Raw genomic sequence first — 19,334 nt, forward strand, 5'->3', positions numbered from 1 at the left:
TCAATTTATTAACCACCAATAACGTGAATGAAAATTGCTCAAGAGATGATTAGATTAGGAGAGGATGCTGATTCTTCAATATTTTTTTCTTCTTTAATTAGAGTTTGAAACTTAATTTATAAATGTTTAAACTATTTATGTATTGAATAAATTAAAATTGTTAGGAGGCTAAAATGTTATTACTACTTTAATTTATAAATCATGAAAGAGTAATTTATAAATCACGCAATAAGCCACGTATTAATTTTTAATTGAGTTCACAGCCACGGATATGCAGCTAATACGTTAATGTAATAACAGCTAATATATACATGAAGAAAGTGATAATCTAGTTGCTTCAATTATAAGCAAGAAATGAGAATTTGATTAATTAGATTATAAGCTTATAATTTAGTTGCTTTAATTTGAGTCCAACTTTCCCCTTTATCTTCGGTGGAGTTTATTTTCCTTTTTCAATTTTTTGTTTGAGTTGTGTTTATATGCTCTTTAATCTATGGCTTGTTTTCTCTAATCATATAAAGTGGTCATGAGGTTTAACTTTTGTTATCTGCAGATCGATCACAGCAGTAATTTAATTAATATATTAATTAGCACATCCAAATTTTACGTGGAGGGTAGTTAAAATAGCTAAGTGCCATCTCAAATAAAAATTGAATTTATTGTTAGTATATAGAGTAGGAAATATCCTTTATTGATACTTCGTTTGCACAATTTTTTCTCCTATCACAATATAATAAAGTAATTTAATGATTATTTGTTGCAAGGCCGGTTTTAGAATATATGGGGCCTTAGGTAAAATTTTTTTGTGGGGCCTTTTTTATTTTGTAAGTTTAATACTCGAAGAAATATAAAAGACTAAAAAATTCATTCAACTTTTAACTCTTGAATTTTAATAGTAATAAAAAAGATCTTAAAAATTTTCAAAAACCAAACCTAAAAAAACACCAAGAAGATATCTTTTTTACTTCTATTAAAATTATAACAAAAATAAACAACAAATAAATAAAAACAATATTATTTTTAAGTAGAATATTTAGCAAAAAGTTGAGATGATGAATTGATTATCAAATAATAGATATGCACTTCATATTTTAAGAAACTAATTTTTTTCTTTTTTAAATGAATCAATGAATGTAATAATTCTCTTTGTAAAAAAAGAGAGCAAGAAATCTATTTATCTATTGATTTTTTATATTACAAGGTTTTAATGGAAATTAAAAGGAATATTAAAAGTTAAAGAATTTATTTTTTTTAGGAAACTTAAAAGGTAAATTTTTTTTTTGGAAAAACTAATAATGAATGAATTAATGACTAAACAATTTTATTAATTATATCTCTTGAACATTAAGGTTACCAAATATTGATTTTCTATAAAAAAAAATTCTTAATTGTGGTATAACTCTTAATTATAAAGATGTCTAATAGGCTTTTCTACAATACATAATTAAAAAAAAAAGATCTTTATTAATTAAAGAATTATTCAAAAATACGAAAAAAAATGAAGCCTTAAAAAAATATAGGGATTTAGGCAATCGCCTTGTTTGCCTATAGTTAAAGCCACCCTTGATTTGTTGTAATGGACTATGGTAATTTGATTGAGTAGTGTATTGTGTGTAGAGTGTGTGTTGTATGAGTTATGAATTTGGAGTACGGCAATCATTTTATTTTCTATGTTAAAAAAAAAAAAAGATACTGGAATATTAAAAAATTAATCACTTTTACCAACTAACTAACCTAGCATGATATTATTGAAGTTAGTAGCTTGATTAAATATTCTTAACTCTATTTTTTTTTTTTTTTTTTGGCTTTATCAATAAATCTCCATGATACTTTTATTGAAAATTGTCATAAATTATCAACACGGATTATCAACCTAATTGAGAGTTTTCAATTTTATATTTTTTTAGTGATTGTAAAATTTCCCTCTTATTCCTAAATCACTATATTTATTTATGATTAATTCAATTACGCTACTAGAGTGATTCTTATAATTTTGGTTGAGTAGTTTTCACTTTCATCCAGCTCAAAAACTTAAAATTACAAATTGAAAAAAAAATTTGGATTTTATTATCAGAAATGCTGTTATAGGAATCTTTAAATTTTCGCAGATGTTCTTCTCAGAAAAACTTATTTAACATTTTTTTTAAGATAACTTTAAATCGTTAAAAATAATCCACAAATATACAAATAGAAAATTAGAATGATGAGCTACCGTGTGAGGTGTGGCACACTCGTATCGAAGCGCGTGACTTGAATGCTAAACAATATCCTAAAATCTGAAAGATATCCGCCTCTTCCGATCAGCCAACGGTTTTGCGAAACTACTATTGGCGTGTGGGCCAGGAAAGGGACACCGAATGTTAAAGACGTGGCATCAATGTGGTGGATGGAATTTGGGCAATCTCGTCATTTTAATTGTCAATCACGACTATAAAATGGAGGACCTCGAACCTCGGCTCCCCACCGTTTCTCAGATTATCTTCACCTTTAATTCGATAAAAGGCCTCCTTCTGTTCTCTCTGTCAAGGTAATAATGATTATAATTCATCTCTTTAGCATTTTGGTTTTTTTTTAAAATTAATATTTATTTTACCGATTATTCTAGCTGCTATTATGTCGTGCTTTGTCGATTAATTCGTAGATTTTTTTTTTTAGTTATTATTGTTTATCTTGATATGGTGATATGCTATTTATAAGCTTTTCATTAGCTGTAAACTTTTGTAGGCGATCGCTTATTTGTTGTTTGAGGTTATAATTATGGCGATTTAACACTCAAATCAGCCTCGTTGATTCTATCTAGGGTTTTGATTTAATGGTGTTATAGTGCTCTTTCGGAGATAATTTTGAATTTTTTGGTGTTAATTTTAGGCGTATCTTGTAATTCTATGAGACTTGTGAAAAAAAAATAATTAACAAAGAAAAAGGTATGCCGAAATCTTTACTTATGATTGATCGTTCTTGAAAATCTCTTTTCTATTTTTTGATCTATCTAGAGATCTACAACTTTTCTAAATTTTCTGTTAGTTTTTCCTTGAGAGACCTGCCCGAAAGTGTCTTTGAATTATGTAGTGACTACGTCTAACACAACTCTGTGTCGTTGGTTATGTTAATATTGTTTGTTTGGTTTGATTGTTTTGATTGTTTTGTATGGATTTATTCTGATGTGGTGTTTCTTTGGTCCAGCAGATGCAAATCTTTGTGAAAACTCTCACCGGCAAGACAATAACCCTTGAGGTTGAAAGCTCCGACACCATTGATAATGTAAAAGCCAAGATCCAGGACAAGGAAGGGATCCCACCAGATCAGCAGAGGCTTATCTTTGCTGGTAAACAGCTCGAGGATGGTCGCACACTCGCTGACTATAATATCCAGAAGGAATCAACCCTCCACTTGGTCCTTCGACTTAGGGGTGGTATGCAGATCTTTGTAAAGACCCTCACTGGCAAGACGATTACTCTTGAGGTGGAAAGCTCCGACACCATTGACAATGTGAAAGCCAAGATTCAAGACAAGGAAGGGATCCCACCAGACCAACAGAGGCTTATCTTTGCCGGTAAACAGCTCGAGGATGGTCGCACACTTGCTGATTATAACATCCAGAAGGAGTCAACCCTCCACTTGGTCCTCCGTCTCCGTGGTGGTATGCAGATCTTTGTAAAGACCCTCACTGGAAAGACTATCACCCTTGAGGTGGAAAGCTCCGACACCATTGACAATGTCAAAGCCAAAATTCAGGATAAGGAAGGGATCCCACCAGACCAGCAAAGGCTCATCTTTGCCGGTAAACAACTAGAGGATGGACGCACACTTGCAGACTACAACATCCAGAAGGAATCAACCCTTCATTTGGTCCTCCGTCTCAGGGGTGGCATGCAGATTTTTGTGAAAACCCTGACTGGTAAGACTATAACTTTGGAGGTTGAAAGCTCTGACACGATCGACAATGTCAAGGCCAAGATACAGGACAAGGAGGGCATCCCACCTGATCAACAGAGGTTAATCTTTGCCGGCAAACAACTTGAAGATGGTCGTACTCTTGCTGACTACAACATCCAGAAGGAGTCAACCCTCCATTTGGTGCTTCGTCTCCGTGGTGGCATGCAGATCTTTGTGAAAACCCTCACCGGAAAAACAATTACTCTTGAGGTTGAAAGTTCTGACACCATCGACAACGTGAAAGCAAAAATTCAGGACAAGGAGGGTATCCCACCAGATCAGCAGAGGCTCATTTTTGCTGGAAAGCAGCTTGAAGATGGAAGGACTCTTGCAGACTATAACATCCAGAAAGAATCCACTCTTCACTTGGTTCTTCGCCTCCGTGGTGGTATGCAGATTTTTGTGAAGACACTCACTGGGAAAACCATCACATTGGAGGTTGAGAGTTCGGACACAATTGACAATGTGAAGGCTAAGATCCAGGATAAGGAGGGGATTCCCCCAGACCAGCAGAGGTTGATCTTTGCTGGAAAACAACTTGAGGATGGAAGGACTCTTGCTGATTACAACATCCAGAAGGAGTCCACTCTGCATCTTGTGCTCCGTCTCCGTGGAGGTTTCTGAGTTTGGTCATCTGGGTGTGTGTGTGTCTTATTTGCTTCGGTTTGTCTTGGTTAATGTTTGCTTGCTATTGGTGAAATGGCTTAAATAACTATTTGAAGTTTATTTTGGTTGTGGTAGTTGAACTCTGTTTCTAAGATATTGATATGGTCCCACTAACGTCCCATTATAATATCTAAGAATCTTTTTCTTGAATAAATACATGTTTAATGTGCAGTACTTATATTGGTTGATCGCCCATTTCTTGTTTGATGTGTGTGTTGGTGTTTCGATTTGTTTCAATTAAACAGTGTAAATCTATCTGCATTTTCTTCTAAATTCTAATGGAGTTGGGGAAGCATCAATCAATCCCCTTATATAACGACAATTTGGTGATGATGGTGAGGGAAAACTCTCGGAAAAACAAAATCCCGAGGGCTCAAATGTTTGCCTAATTTAGCCTATTTTCATCAGCCCTTTAAAACTTTTCCATCGCTGGTTTTACAAATGAAGCCTGAAACCGTGTACCATTGCATATTCAAAATCTGGCCGCTGGCCGCCAGGAAAGATAAATTACTTACGAATTTTACGTTTGGTATTGTCTTGACAGCTTGAGAAATCTTCTTGCATTTATCCCTATCACCATTTTCCCAGCCAATCTACCTTCTAATTTGTACAATGAACTCCATTAGTCGCTTAATAGAAGAAGAATCGCTCCTTTATATATTTTTTGTGCACGCATCTTAAAACAAGACCGATAAACCATGAATGCAATACTAGATCAAATGCTTTGGGCTGATTAATCTTGGTGAATAAATGTTTGTACCTCTACAAAGAATGTATAACTTACTAACAAGATCTTTAATTTTGCAATTTCAGCTGCATCTCGCCATGCAATGCAAGACTTACTCTCAGTATTGAGTCTGAGTTAACTAAGCAGATCAAGAAGGATCAGATTTAAGAACTGGAATGTGCTATTCAGAGATAAATATCAGTCAAACCAATTACGATTGCAAGAAAAAGAAATCAACGATACATCAATTAATTAACAAAAACATATAATAGAATGAAAAGATAACATCAAACTATCAATTGATTTTCCTCACTATTACTGAATAGTAAGTAATTTAAAAGTAAAAAAATAATGCGAGTTAGTGAATACTTTCGTCGCATCTCCTCTCTTTACTAAAGTCGTCCACTACCCACAATGAGTTTTAGTTTGTATTATCAAATTTGCGCGTTATCTGTAAAATTACCCCTAGTGGGTGGGTAGGAGAGAATTTGCAAGCTTGGGGTTAAAATTGTTATTCTTAAATGTATTATTAAACACCCCCCCCCCCCCCCAAAAAAAGCAAAAACACACCAATTCAATTAATTAGAAAGAAAAATGGAGAAAAAAAATTAAAGAATACGATACACTCTTAATTTGAGTTTTTTTTCAAACTTTTAAAGATCTTATATCATATGTTCTTTAGAGAAAATGGCTTAAAGAACAAGATTTAACTATTTTTTATTTAATTAACTATTAATACTCCAAGTGAATTTTATTAAAGAAAAGTTTAGATTATGGGAGAATCGAAAAACATAGTGCTTTAGGATATTACGAGTCAGGGGCAAAGGTCATATAAGACTAGAGGATGCCATGGCCTCTGTAGAATTTTTAAAAAGTGTATAGTTTTTGAATAAAATATGAAAAGTTAATGTAAAATGTCTATATTGATCCTTACACAATTAATGTATAAAATTTATATATTAAATAATATTATAATTTTACTGATAATAAAAAATAAATAAACCAAACCCACTAAAATTCATTAAATCATTAAAATATAATAAAAAAATAAAAACTTAAATTTGGGGTCCGACTATATTATAACTGTAATACCATACTACAATTGTAATAAATTATTAAACTTATTTAGATGGAGGGTGTAATAATAGATCTAAGTAAATTTAATAAGTACTACACTTGTAACATAGCTCAGCCCTTAAATTTGACCCAATTTTCCCTTGAGCCCCGCCCTGAATACGACATATGGCTACACTTAATTCATAAAAGTAAGCAGTGTTTGTTTCCGGCCACTTGGCAACTGATGACTGATGAGGCTACTTGTCTTTTAGAGAATGGCATATGGCTACAATTAAATTCGTAAAAATAAGCAGTGTTTGTTTCGGGCCACTTGGCCAACTGATGAGACTACTTCTTTCACCGTGGCAGTGGTCGGCAACAAAGAAAACAAAAACAAATTAAGTCTGTAGCTTATCTGGTGGTGATCTCATCACATCATATCATACAATAAGCTAGCTAGCAATCTATACAGTACAGAACATTTTGCTAGCCACTCAGTGCACCCGTAACCATGCTGGTCATGTACGCGTGAACCAAGATCAACATGCTCCCAGCGGTTCAACATTGGTGGGAGCTGCCGAAAAAGACAATCGCATAGTCAGAAAAATCAAATGAACGGAACAAGAAGACAGTTTTTGGACTGAGTGGGGCACTACCTTAATGGCTCCGCCAGCGCCCGAGGGTGCATTAGCTGCAGCTGCACCATGCACCATGCACCAAAATCGATACGGGCCCTTGGATAAATGGATAGAAATTGGACAGTTGTGATAACTGTCAATCGACTTTAGGTTTTTTTTTTTTTTGACAAATGCCAGTTCACCCCTGCTGAAATGACAAATACTCAACAAATACTTTTTGATGATTGAATTAATTTGATAATAAAATACAAACTAGCCCATGCGTTTCTGATCTAGTTTGTATGTGTTTTCTGGGTATTAATAATGAACAGGGCAACACTTCAACGTTCCCAAAAATGAAACAAAAATTTTAATGAATAGTTTAGCAGCATTAGAGATACTTATATTTATAGTGCTTTTTCTAATTTGGATGGATTTTTAAAACACGAGGGAGTTCTGCTGATTTTTTTTTTTCCCTCCTTATGAATCGTTAGCTTTCTAATTGTTCCCCTCCTTTCTAATTGTTAGCTTCTCATTGAATCGTTAGCACTCATTCTGAGAGAAAGTCATATTCAACGCATAATCGTTGTAAAGCCGAGCCTTTTGATATAAATACAAAATGTGCAGATTGATCTAATCCTATGATTGTATTTATCACGTAAAACTATAGACTTCTAAAGAGATTACAATTATTAACACTTATCAAATAAAGCACCTAAGTAGTCTACATTCTATTAAAACGTATCATGAGATACATGAGGAAGGATGTCACGTGAGACAATTAAAGTAAACAAATGTTAACCAGGTGTATTTGTGTTATTACATTCAAATTATTATTTTTTCTTTCCCAAATATTTATGGAACATGAGTCTAATCTTCCAAATTTTTTAAGCTTCGAATTTTCTTTAGGTTCCAAATGCCACGTACTAAGGATGAAACAGATACTATTGGTACATGCCAGTTTAAAAGAGAACCTACTGTAAATATTAAAATCATAATAATGGGTATTTTATAATTATCATTATAAAAAATAGATGATGTAGGATGATTGCATGTTATGAGTAGGGTACTTTTCAAAGGGTATAAATGGGGTTACAGGTGTCCTATTTCATAATATATCATTTCAAAAATTTGTAATGAGACAAACCATACTTGGAATCGCTTGCGCCGTTCTGTCCCATTGTCCATCTAAAAATTTCACTTCTTTTTTAGTTATTTTTTCAGTTTTAATATATTTTTCTTATTTTTCCTGTTTCATTTATGATTTTTATTTTTTTCTAAATATCATATTTGGACACCATTCATTTTACTTTTCTTACTTAGATTAGGAGAATTTAATTATAAAATAATATTTCGAATTTATCTATTTTGGTAAATTAATGATATTCAGCATTGTTATATAAGGGGGTCTAAAATTCTAATTTTCTTAATTCAAACTAAATTCAATAAAACATCATCATTCAGAAACTTATATTTCTTCTATCATTCAATTTTAAATGTTTACGTTTTGTCATTAGACAAATATTTATTTTAAGAGAAAAAAATATAGATCTACTTTTATTATTTTATCCAATTTTTTTGGGAGAAAAGCATGCGAGTCCCCAACAAAGAACACGATCCCGTGCCCGCATGCCGTCGCCAACGCGAGCGCATGGGTTTGGTCGAGTAGGACCCCATTTTTTTTTTTTTTTTTTTTTTGAGGAGTAAGACCCCATTGAATGATAACAAATGTTGGAAGAGGAGAGAGGGGCCTATATGTGATAATACCGATTAATATATCACATCGATCGTCATGCATAGTTAGCCACTCGTCCTCTCTTGAGTCATGACCTTTCTTGTTTTTAAAGAAACCTCGTTGGAGTGAGGGAAATATTATTTAAAAAAAAAAGGAAAAAAAGTCAATATAAGGTAGGGAAAATGTAATGAAGCTTATCCTTAAGAAAATACAAATGCATGAGTCATGACCTAGATTCATATTAGGTCAACTTCTTTACAACAACAATAATAATTGAAATTAAACCAAGTTTTCAATTGAATTACCATCCGTGTGCCATTAGGTTTTTAATTAAGTGGTAATCCACATTCTTGAATATATATGGTGGGTTCAAACTCTCACGAGTCATATTTTCTCTAATTTTAATCAAATTAGAGCTCTTTATATATTTATAGGATTAAATTTTAAAATTATTATTGTAGATTTTTGAATTATACTATAAAATATATGTATTGACTTTCAATTGATTCTAGATTATAATGTATTTGTAGATTTTAATAATTTCAAAAGAATAAAATTACCATAATACCATCCATAGAAAAGAACGACATAGTATAGGAGAAGAGTTAAATTGCTGGCATATAGAAGGACATAAGTGTGGGCTAGACTAGTGCTGTAGGATAAAATTACCCTTTGGTCTAAGCTCTCCTAATCTTTTAAATATATTGTGCCACCTATTTTTTTTATTGCTAGTGTATATTTAGTATTTAACTATCTTTATTTTTTCAATTTATTAACCACCAATAACGTGAATGAAAATTGCTCAGGAGATGATCAGATTACGAGAGGATGCTGATTCTTCAATACTTTTTTCTCTTCTTTAATTACAATTGGAGACTTAATTTATAAATGTTTAAACTATATATGTACTGAATAAATTAAAATTTTTAGGAGGCTAAAATGTTATTACTACTTGAACCTATTACCAAAAAAAAAAAATGTTACTATTGGTCTAATTGAAAGGAAAATATGTCATTGTATTACAAAATTGTCATTAGTATTAGAAAGTTACCAAATGGCTTATGGTAACAGTTAACAACATTTTCATAGTTTCATGATTTATTTCCTTCAAAATCATATTTTCTACAGTAAAACCTCTCTATAGTCATAATATTGGGACCAAATTAATTTATTACAATGAGGAAGTTATAACTTAATAGAAGTGTAATGACAGCTTTTTTTTTTTGACATGGTTAATCTTAGTGCAAGTGATATAGAGATAAAGTATTTGCTACATTAAATTAACTAGTAGATAAGATAGAAATATTTTGACGTCAACAAGAAGGTGTCCATGATAGCAAGTGATTATGTACCTATAAGTTAATGTAAAAGCGTATATATTTTAGTAATGATAGAGTTATAAACTTTTGTATAAATTTATTTTATTCAAAGTATAATTCAATTGGTTAGATCAAATAGTTCTTGGCTTACACGATGACATGGTTAATCTCAGTGCAAGTGATATAGAAGTAAAGTATTTGCTACATTAAATTAACTAGTAGATAAGGTAGAAATATTTTGACATCAACAAGAACAAGAAGGTGTCCATGATAGCAAGTGATTATGTACCTATAAGTTAATGTAAAAGTGTATATATTTTAGTAATGATAGAGCTAAAAACTTTTGTACAAATTCATTTTATACAAAGTATAATTCAATTGGTTAGATCAAATAGTTTTTGGCTTACACGATTTATTTTTATTATTTTGTATTTTCATCCAACTAATGAATTTAGGTCACATTAATTCATATAAGAGCTTGTAAATCTATCATCACTCTATATTTTTTGTAATATACAGATAATTATTACTATTTAGAGACAACTTCTTTAAAACAAGAACTAGAAAAATTATAAATTATTATAACGTGGAGTTTATTTTTATTTATAATTAACCTAAATTAGGACCAGAATTTTTTTATGACTACAATACTCCGTTACTTTACATTCTTACATTCTTAATTTTACCTATAAGCCTCTTAAATCTTTGACAAAGTGCAAATTAAATATGTTTTGATTATAAGAGAAACCTTGAGAGGCCTACTTTGTTGCCTGTAGCTCGAACATCCTCTTGGATTTGTTGTTTATATTCTCTGAAACTAAATTTTCTATAGATTGCTGGCTTGATGATGTTCTCAGTACTCTCAATCACAGCTTCATATGAGGGACAATAAAAATATGCCACTGAATATCTTTCAACTTTTGGATGCGAAACCACCCGGTGTTCAACGCTCTTGTACACTCCGTTGCTCAATGCCTAAGATATCATAAATTATATGCACGCCGCATTACAAATGTTTTTATAATTAATTAAATTCCGAATAAGTACCAAATTATAATTTAATTACCTGAAATAAGTCACCAACGTTGACAATTAGAACATCAGGATTAGGTTTAACACTAAGCCATCGTCCATCTTTCTTCAGCTGCAATCCTCCCACGTGGTCTTGGTATAGAAGGGTGAGAAAATCGCTATCAGTGTGAGGTATCAGGCCCAACACCTCGAATGATGGCGGGCATGGAGGATATCTGTTCATTCGAAGGTAACTGGAGCTTGGCAGGCAATTGTCTCGAAAGTAAGATGACTTGATCCTCAAGTTATGAGCTAAATACTCAGCCAACCTCTCAGCCAGATTTGCAGCTTTGGTTGCAAACAATCCGATACTTGATCTGAAGAAGATGGTGAAGAACGTAGGCAATAAGATCTCAACATAACTAAATTATATCACATACACACAGCAAATTGTGTAATAGTTCAAATTCAGTCAACACCTAACACATGACAAATAGCACTGAAGAATGCTAAAGAGACTCTAAGAGCGGACAAACCACTGATAAAAAAATTGACAAATTGCTGCCGATTTATGAGTGAACCAGCACTAATTTACCCCCCTTTTTTTCAACCTTTTTTTAACTGAATATCACTGCTCATAATGATTGATTATACATTACTTGTACTTCAAACAATCTGTTCCAACTAATACAAGTATAGTATATTACTTTTTGAGTTCCTTATAAATTTAAACCCATGTCGTCTTCGGTGCTGAAACATTAAAATATATATATATATATATATGTTAAAAGGTTAAATTTTCCCTTTCGACAAAGACAACATGGGCTATTTCAATTTGTTAAAAAATCCAAAGTGGATGGTAAAAATATGCTGAAGAGGGTTAGATATAAGTGTCATACTCCCTTAATCAAAACTACCAAAATCTACCGCAGCCAAAATAAATTCATCTTATCTTAATGTATCGAAGCCTCTTGGACATGCATTGCATGCTTGAAAAAGTACACATAATCTCGTGAAAGTATCGAGGGATGGAATGCTGAGGAGAGTGTGCAAATGATTGAAAAAGTACACATAATGTCAAGCATGCACATGACATGACTTGGATAAGGTTTGAAAGTTACCAATACCATTTAGCGGTTTGATAAGATTGAAATGAATACCAAAGCTAAGTACTTTGTGTGTCTCTGGTCTCTAGATTCAAGTTTTATGTCCTACATGGAATATCTAACATTTGTGATCCTCATAATTCGATAGGAGTCCAAATCAAAACAAAGAACTCATGGGTCATCACCAACAAAAAAGGAAGGAGATAACTACAAACATGCAACAAATCATTTAAGAGATTTGACAAAACTTAGGTATGTATGAGGCATCGACATGTGATTATGGGACCAAAACCTTAAGACTGTAAGAGGCATCGAAACAATTAATATTATTTTCTCTAATTCATTTAAATGATTAATTAGCCAAAGACACCTTTATCAGTAGTAGTAAAGTAAATTTGACATTGGGTGTTTACGTGTGGTCATTTTATTCCTACTGTACTGCAAAGGTGTGGTAGAAGTAGTGGTCACGTACGTTGCATTATATTCACAGATTCAAGAAGCTATATTCAAAGATCATTGGAATTAATCAAAAGCTTACTTCTTCTTTTTTTTTTGGGTCTTTTATTTTTCATTTTTCATGGGAGAAAATCTTTAAAAACTTAGTAGAACTCATATTAGGAAAGAATTTTATTCCTCTGTGCAATCCTTCTCCCTACTTTCTTGTGTACTTCTCATCTTGTATTTGATAAATTCGGTAAAAACTCATTTATTCCTTATATTTTGAGGTTAGTACCCGTTTAGTTCCTATATTTTAAAAAATATTTTAAAACATCCTCGACATTAAATTATTAGCACCTTTGCCGTTACTTTTTGTTGTTTTTGGCTTGATTTTACAATATTATCCTCTTACAATAATTTTTTGGACATTAATAAATATTTAATTACTAATTTAATCTCAAAATAAAATAGAAACACAATGAATATATATTACTTCTTTTGGAACACTCTGCTGAAGAGTTAATATATTAATTTTTTTAACTAATGTCCAAAAAAATGGTAATTTAATTTTTTTACAATTAATTTTGGCTAGACATACATAAACTTTCACAAAAATTAATATATATTCTTTTTGTTTTTATTTTATTTTTGGGTTTAAATTGATAATTTATTTTTTTAATTAATTTCATAAAAAAAAGAAACATTATTGTAAGAGGTTAATATTGTAAAAGTAAGACAAAAGAAACAAAAAGTAACTACAGGGATGTCAATAATTTAAGGGCAAGGATACTTTGAGATATTTTAAAAAATACAGGATGCACTAACCTAAAAAATTTAGGGATTAATTGAGTTTTTACCCTTAATAAAGTATTTAGATTAACACAAAAAATAATGTTACTTTTACTTTTATAAGCAAGTGTGGTAAATACCAGAAACAGCCCGACATGTTAGTTGCATTTTATAGAAAATGTTTGGTGACAATAAATATTAAGACGGGAGTTAAGAGTAAATTCCCCTACAGAAAAATTACCGTCATAATTGATAAATCCTAGAGGGTCTAAAGATATGAATTAATCGAACAGTTAATCAAATAAAGCAAAATTATTAATGTAAGGAAATAGTAATTACGTATTGTAGTAAATACCTGGGGTTAATGCTTTCATCCTCCAGTTTTGAAATGTCAGCAACCGGAATGTGAAAAGCTTCTGACCATAGAAACTGCCTCAAACTAGTAGCCTTAGGGTTTCCCCACCTATAACTATCAGCTGATAAATTCATGAAATTTTGTTCAGACTTCTTGCGGAAAGGCTGATGAAAGATCTTCATCTGCTCCTTTCGCATGCTTTCGAAGACTTTCTGTGGGATTCCATGATTCATAACTTGGAAGAAACCCCATTGAGAAGCAGCTTCAGCCATCTCTTCTATCCATTGGTCAAAGCTCCAGAAATTTAAGCGAGCAAGATCAATCAAAGGAAGCTCACATTCCTTATCCACTGCGAAAAGCGTCTTATCGTTTGCTCTTGCAGTAGAGTTATGGAAGAGGGTTGGGTAAGTTTCTTCAAATGGAGGTTCTATATCATCCATGGAGATAAAGAAACAGAGATTAGTGCTGCCTCAGGAGTGCTGTCTACTCAAGCCTGTGAAGTGCTAAAGATAAATTTATAGTAAGACAATCCCATTTGTTGGATAAGAATACTTCTGGGACCAAAGACATAAGCTTGGCAAACTCCCTCATAAGCTAACATTTGAGCAGTTTTCTTAAATGAATATGCATATAGAATGAGCTATCACATTCTTATTTAGATAATGACATCTGAAGTTTATGTCATGGCATCTTGTAAAACAATTATGTGAAGGTAAATGCACTTATGGAAAAATCCTTCGATGCTGGAGTATTAACTGAGAATTCCCATATTTTGTACATATCTCCAAAAGGAGAGAGATTCAAATTGGACATACACAAAACTTAATCCTCGTATCATCGAGTACAATCTAACCAAAATATATTCAGTCATTTTGAAATTGACCAATAATAGTAATTATAATAACGAGACAGAAAATTTGAAACAATTTTATTGGATAGTCTATTGAGAGTGTTCCACCTAAATTTTTTTAATTAAAAAATTCCTCTATTTATTATTTGGGTGGGGCTATTTGCACTCTAAATATTATTTTAAGTATACCACTCATTTATTTCCATTCCATCCTCAGGAGAGAGAAAAAGTAATCGGCAAGGAGGCATTACTCCCATCCAGAAATGTACAACCAACCTTTCCTCTCCTTTACTCATCTTCTAAATTTAAAAAATTAAGATTTATTTTATAAAATTCTTAAAATATCAAAAAGTCCCAACCTAAATCATTTAAATTATTTTACTCAAAACACCAAGAAAATTATCAGGCACAGCCCCAAAAAAAAAAAAAAATTAGAGATTAAGCATATACTTACAATAAATGGAATCAAATGAAGTATTTATAAACAAATTCTATACAAAAGCTTAATTATTAGTTTTGGTTTATTAAATAATATGCGAAATCTTCTCGCTTAGTTGAGGGTTATATAAAATAGAAATATTGAATAATATGCTCAATATTGATTCTTGCATCCCCCAGAAGCATGAATTTTTTAGCCCAACTCAAAAAAAGGGCCATCTCATCAAAGGAAAAAAAAAAGCAAAAAAAGAAGAAGATGACGAAGAAAAAGAAGGACGATGTTAGAAGATTCTTGGTGCTGCTGTATGCAGCTTCAATAGTTGATTGATTTTAATTGTAGTTTCCTCTCTCTTTACAGTTCTTTCTTTCTTTCTTCCTTTTTTTCTTCTTTCATTTTTTTGCCTGAAAATCAAAAAGAAAAAGTACGGCCATCTTTACAATATTTTACTTTAATTTTTTTAGAGGGTCACCATAAACCATGTTTGGTTAAAGATGTTAGAAATAAATTTTTAGGGTTTAGAAAGAATTGTAGGTTTAATAATAAGTGTGCTACATGATTGTCCAAGATAATTATAATGTTCTCTACTGAGTGAAGAATTTTCAATTAAAATTCAATTGTTCTTTGGTCTATCGAAACTGTCTTACCAAAATAATTCTATTTGAAAATTACTCCATAGAAGAATATAAGTTAAAATTCAATTTTTTTTTTAATCCGGTCTTTACAACATTTCTTTGAATGCATGTTCTGATATAGAAGTTTATAGGGCTAACTGATTTGAGTTGGTAACTAAATACACACAAGACTTAAGAACTTTCACTATCAAGACACAAAGTTTGGTGTCAATTGATAAGTAACAAAAGAAATGCATCTTTGTCCATATTAGAAAACCTTCCTTCTTGTTCATCCCATTAACAGAATTTTCACCTTAATTAGAAGTTTTCGACTCTTCAATAATTTTTAAAAATTTTAAAGACTTAATTTGGAAATTAATTAGGTCAAAACACAGAGATGTAGAAGTAATTGGCAATTGGTTATTAACTGATCTGACATTATATAACTCTAATTGCCTCACCTATGCGTCCATGGCTTTGTCAATGTCGCGCGTCAGGCTCTGAACAAATATTAGCAGTTGGAGATTTACACAAATCAACTTAGGGGAGGAGCAACAAGATATATTTCATATCTACAATCAATATCCGAAACAACTAATTAGTTAACCAATTTTATTAAAGGAAACCCTTTTCCACAAAAAAAAAAAAAAACAATAACGGTGTAAAGTTCGACATAATAATTAAAATCCTTACCTGCAAGCTCATTGCTTTTACTTATGCATTTAGACATGTCCTTGTTGGCACTCAGAGAAATACATTCATGGAGCTAATTAAAACCATTTTACTACATAGTTTGGACTGTTTGATTAAAATAGATTTTATTTCAGGCGAAGAAATCCGAAAAAGGCATTATTATTGTAATAATTACTATAGCAAAAACCAACGGCATAATAGCTATATATGTGGTTGATTTGCACAGGAAATTACCCACTTGAGTGACCTTCTAGACAAAATTCAGGGTTTAGTTTTCTAGAAACCAACAAATGAAACATGTCAAGATCGAGAGAGAGAATTATGATAAATGCAAAATGATCAGCACCTCACTCATTCCATGCCACGGTTTCCTCTTAATAAATAATCACACAGAAGAAGCAGAAGCAAAACAAGCCCTTTTGAAGAAGCACGTAATGATTTGCTGTAAAGAAAAACAGAAACGTGATGAGTTACATTTTGAGACAGCTGAAAGAGAGAGAATGAATCTGAAATGCCATGGTTTGTGTAATTTAGGGTTTCTGGAATTCAAGGGGATCATTTATAAAAGTTCTGAACGTTAGTAAAGCATACGCATTGCAGATTTTTGAGATCATCAATTTATGGTTATAATAAATAACACGTGTCTAAACAACTGTCTGAAGGAAAGAGGGACGGGCACCTCTAAGTAATTAACAAGAAAAAACGTTCACGGAACCATGAAGAGACCAGTAGGGACTGAAGTCACCGGTGATTTTTTTTTTCCCCTCTCCCTCCTGGTGGTCGATGTAAAATATCATTGCAACCCTAAGTAAAATATTAATTAAGTCCCCACTAATTTCGGTTTGTTTTCTGTTGGTCTTTGAGCTAAATTAGAAAATAAGTCCATAGAAAAATAAATTCTTGTATTTTACATATCGTTGGAGTTATCAGAAGCAGTCTCTTCTAAGCAAAATATCTCGTCACTGATAAAGTATCTTCAACTGAAAAGTCCAAAGATTTTTATTTAATTAAGTTGAAATGATCACCATAGTGAATTTCTCTCTCATCTTAAATTTTCAATTAATTGGCCTTCATTCCGCCAAGTCTCTCATCGTTTTCCTCTCCTCGCTATCAATGCATACGGCCCAACCCAATAAATTGCCAATTGTCAATGAACTACTAACCTAATTTTCAAAAGCATTTCCATCAGCAAGACAAAATTTTGTCGGAATTTGGAAGTTAGGGAATCTTGAGGAGAAACAAAACACTACATACGGAGGAAGCACTTTCTTATAGCTTATTGTTTAATATATATTGCACTTCTACAGCGTCTACAATTAACAAAAGTCTTAATATGTTTGGTAACAGTTGAAATACAATCTTAACGGTTGTGAGAACGAAATCTACTTTGATATATAAAAGTCATAGTCCAATTCAAAAATGTTCTTCTATTAAAAGAATTCCATTCCAAAAAACAAAAAAAAAAAAAAAAAACAAACAAAATTTTTATACACTCACAAAGAGAATTAGGTCCTCAACTTCATGAATCAAAGAATGATTTATTAGTGGAAGTGATTTTAATTACTCGTACTTCAGTTGTTTCTTTAACTCCAAAATTCTTTTTAATTAATATAAAAATTTAATGAAAACTATACATGATTACGTGATACCTCATTGTTGCACTTGCACCCAAATGATATTTTCATCAAATGCATTATATATTGAAGGATCTTTGATCCTTCAATAAACCTATATATAATATAAATGAAGAAACGGTTTGAATTATATCTAATTGTTCTCTGTGAATAGAATTCCTTCTTGTTATCGATGTCTCTCCTCAAATTTTACCCGAGCATGTACTTGCAAAGGCACTCTAATGCTCTTGTTTATCTTTGTGTGTTCTTTGTATTTAGTAAAATTTAAATTTTAGTTTTCTCTAGCCAATGAGAGAATGGCTAAAAATCCTTTCTCATTCTTTTTTGTATGTATTTATAGAGCAAAAAGAGTGGACTTGACGGGAGATTTGATTTCAGATCTAAATCTTTGTCATTCCTTCTTATTGCTTCATATTTTTACGCCGTTTTATAACCGTTCTTATTACATTTGAGCTTTTGACACGTGATTTTGTTAGTAATCACTTGTCGCTTATTATTATATTTTTTTTGGATTAGATCAGCAATCTTTTCTAGGTTTCAGATTGTCCTCCACCGAATCTTTTTCAATAAATATTTACATATTCTTTCTTTGCACCCACAATTATATCTACCAACGCTAAAAAGATTCGATGTATGTGGGTGTGTGCTTATTTTCGCAATAATCATCCTTTATCATTTTAGTTAATTTGAATTCACATGATTTTGGATGAGTGGATCAGACCTATGGATTCAAAGAAATTTAAAAGGGCCAAATCAATATTCTTCTTATTTTACTGGTGCAGTGCAATTCACTGTTTTTCTTTTTCATACTTATCCTTTTCTCTGTTTTATTTCTTTAGGAATTTTACATTTCTTATGTTATTGTAGGAATCAGTAGAAACACCGAGAGATTGTATTTCGATATCTTTCATTGAGATTCGTTGTCAAAGAGGGAAAAAAAAAACTCAGGAGAGTGCCCAAAATAATAGTATTTTATTAAATTGCCCTTAGTGATAAATTATATTAGTGTTATTTTAATAATTGGTAATTCATGTGTGCAATAATTTTGGGTGTATGAGTTCGAATTCTAGTAATTGTTGGGACTCGACTCCCCTTGATAGAGGTTTATTTGACTCTCTACTTTAGGGGTAGAATAAATTTCTCTCTCATATTAAAGTGAGGATTGTTGTTCGGGTTGTGTCATCTTAGAATTATAAAGGAGAGTCTCGATTGTTGTCTGATTGTAAGAAATATGTAGAGTTTTGATTATAATATATCATTATATATAAATAATAATATTAAAATTTTACTAATTAAATTTATGCAGCATGTTCTAAGTAAATAGTACTAATATTTATCTATAAAAAATTTTC

General features: G+C 31.7%; 2 protein-coding genes across 3 annotated transcripts; one reads left to right on the plus strand and one right to left on the minus strand.

Annotated features, from left to right (window-relative positions):
• Positions 1-2,437: 2,437 nt before the first annotated feature.
• Positions 2,438-4,795, plus strand: LOC18054682 (polyubiquitin). The gene is made up of 2 exons (XM_006452116.2): positions 2,438-2,527; positions 3,187-4,795. Exon 2 carries the CDS (start codon positions 3,187-3,189, stop codon positions 4,558-4,560), a length of 1,374 nt encoding a protein of 457 aa, XP_006452179.1. The 5' UTR covers positions 2,438-2,527; the 3' UTR covers positions 4,561-4,795.
• Positions 4,796-10,690: 5,895 nt separating this feature from the next.
• LOC18054683 (gibberellin 2-beta-dioxygenase 8) lies at positions 10,691-16,882 on the minus strand. Of its 2 annotated transcripts, none has more exons than XM_006452118.2 (5): positions 16,695-16,882; positions 16,117-16,227; positions 13,756-14,248; positions 11,123-11,444; positions 10,691-11,031 (listed from the first exon to the last, which is right to left on the minus strand). In XM_006452118.2, exons 3-5 carry the CDS (start codon positions 14,193-14,195, stop codon positions 10,792-10,794), a joined length of 1,002 nt encoding a protein of 333 aa, XP_006452181.1. In that variant the 5' UTR covers positions 14,196-14,248; positions 16,117-16,227; positions 16,695-16,882; the 3' UTR covers positions 10,691-10,791. The 2 variants fall into 2 exon arrangements, with proteins under 2 accessions (XP_006452181.1, XP_024048081.1); XM_024192313.1 differs by having other exon boundaries at positions 13,756-14,258.
• Between the last annotated feature and the right edge of the window lie 2,452 nt (positions 16,883-19,334).

This window comes from Citrus clementina, unplaced genomic scaffold (assembly GCF_000493195.1).
Source record: "Citrus clementina cultivar Clemenules unplaced genomic scaffold, Citrus_clementina_v1.0 scaffold_1, whole genome shotgun sequence".
Taxonomy (NCBI): domain Eukaryota; kingdom Viridiplantae; phylum Streptophyta; class Magnoliopsida; order Sapindales; family Rutaceae; genus Citrus; species Citrus x clementina.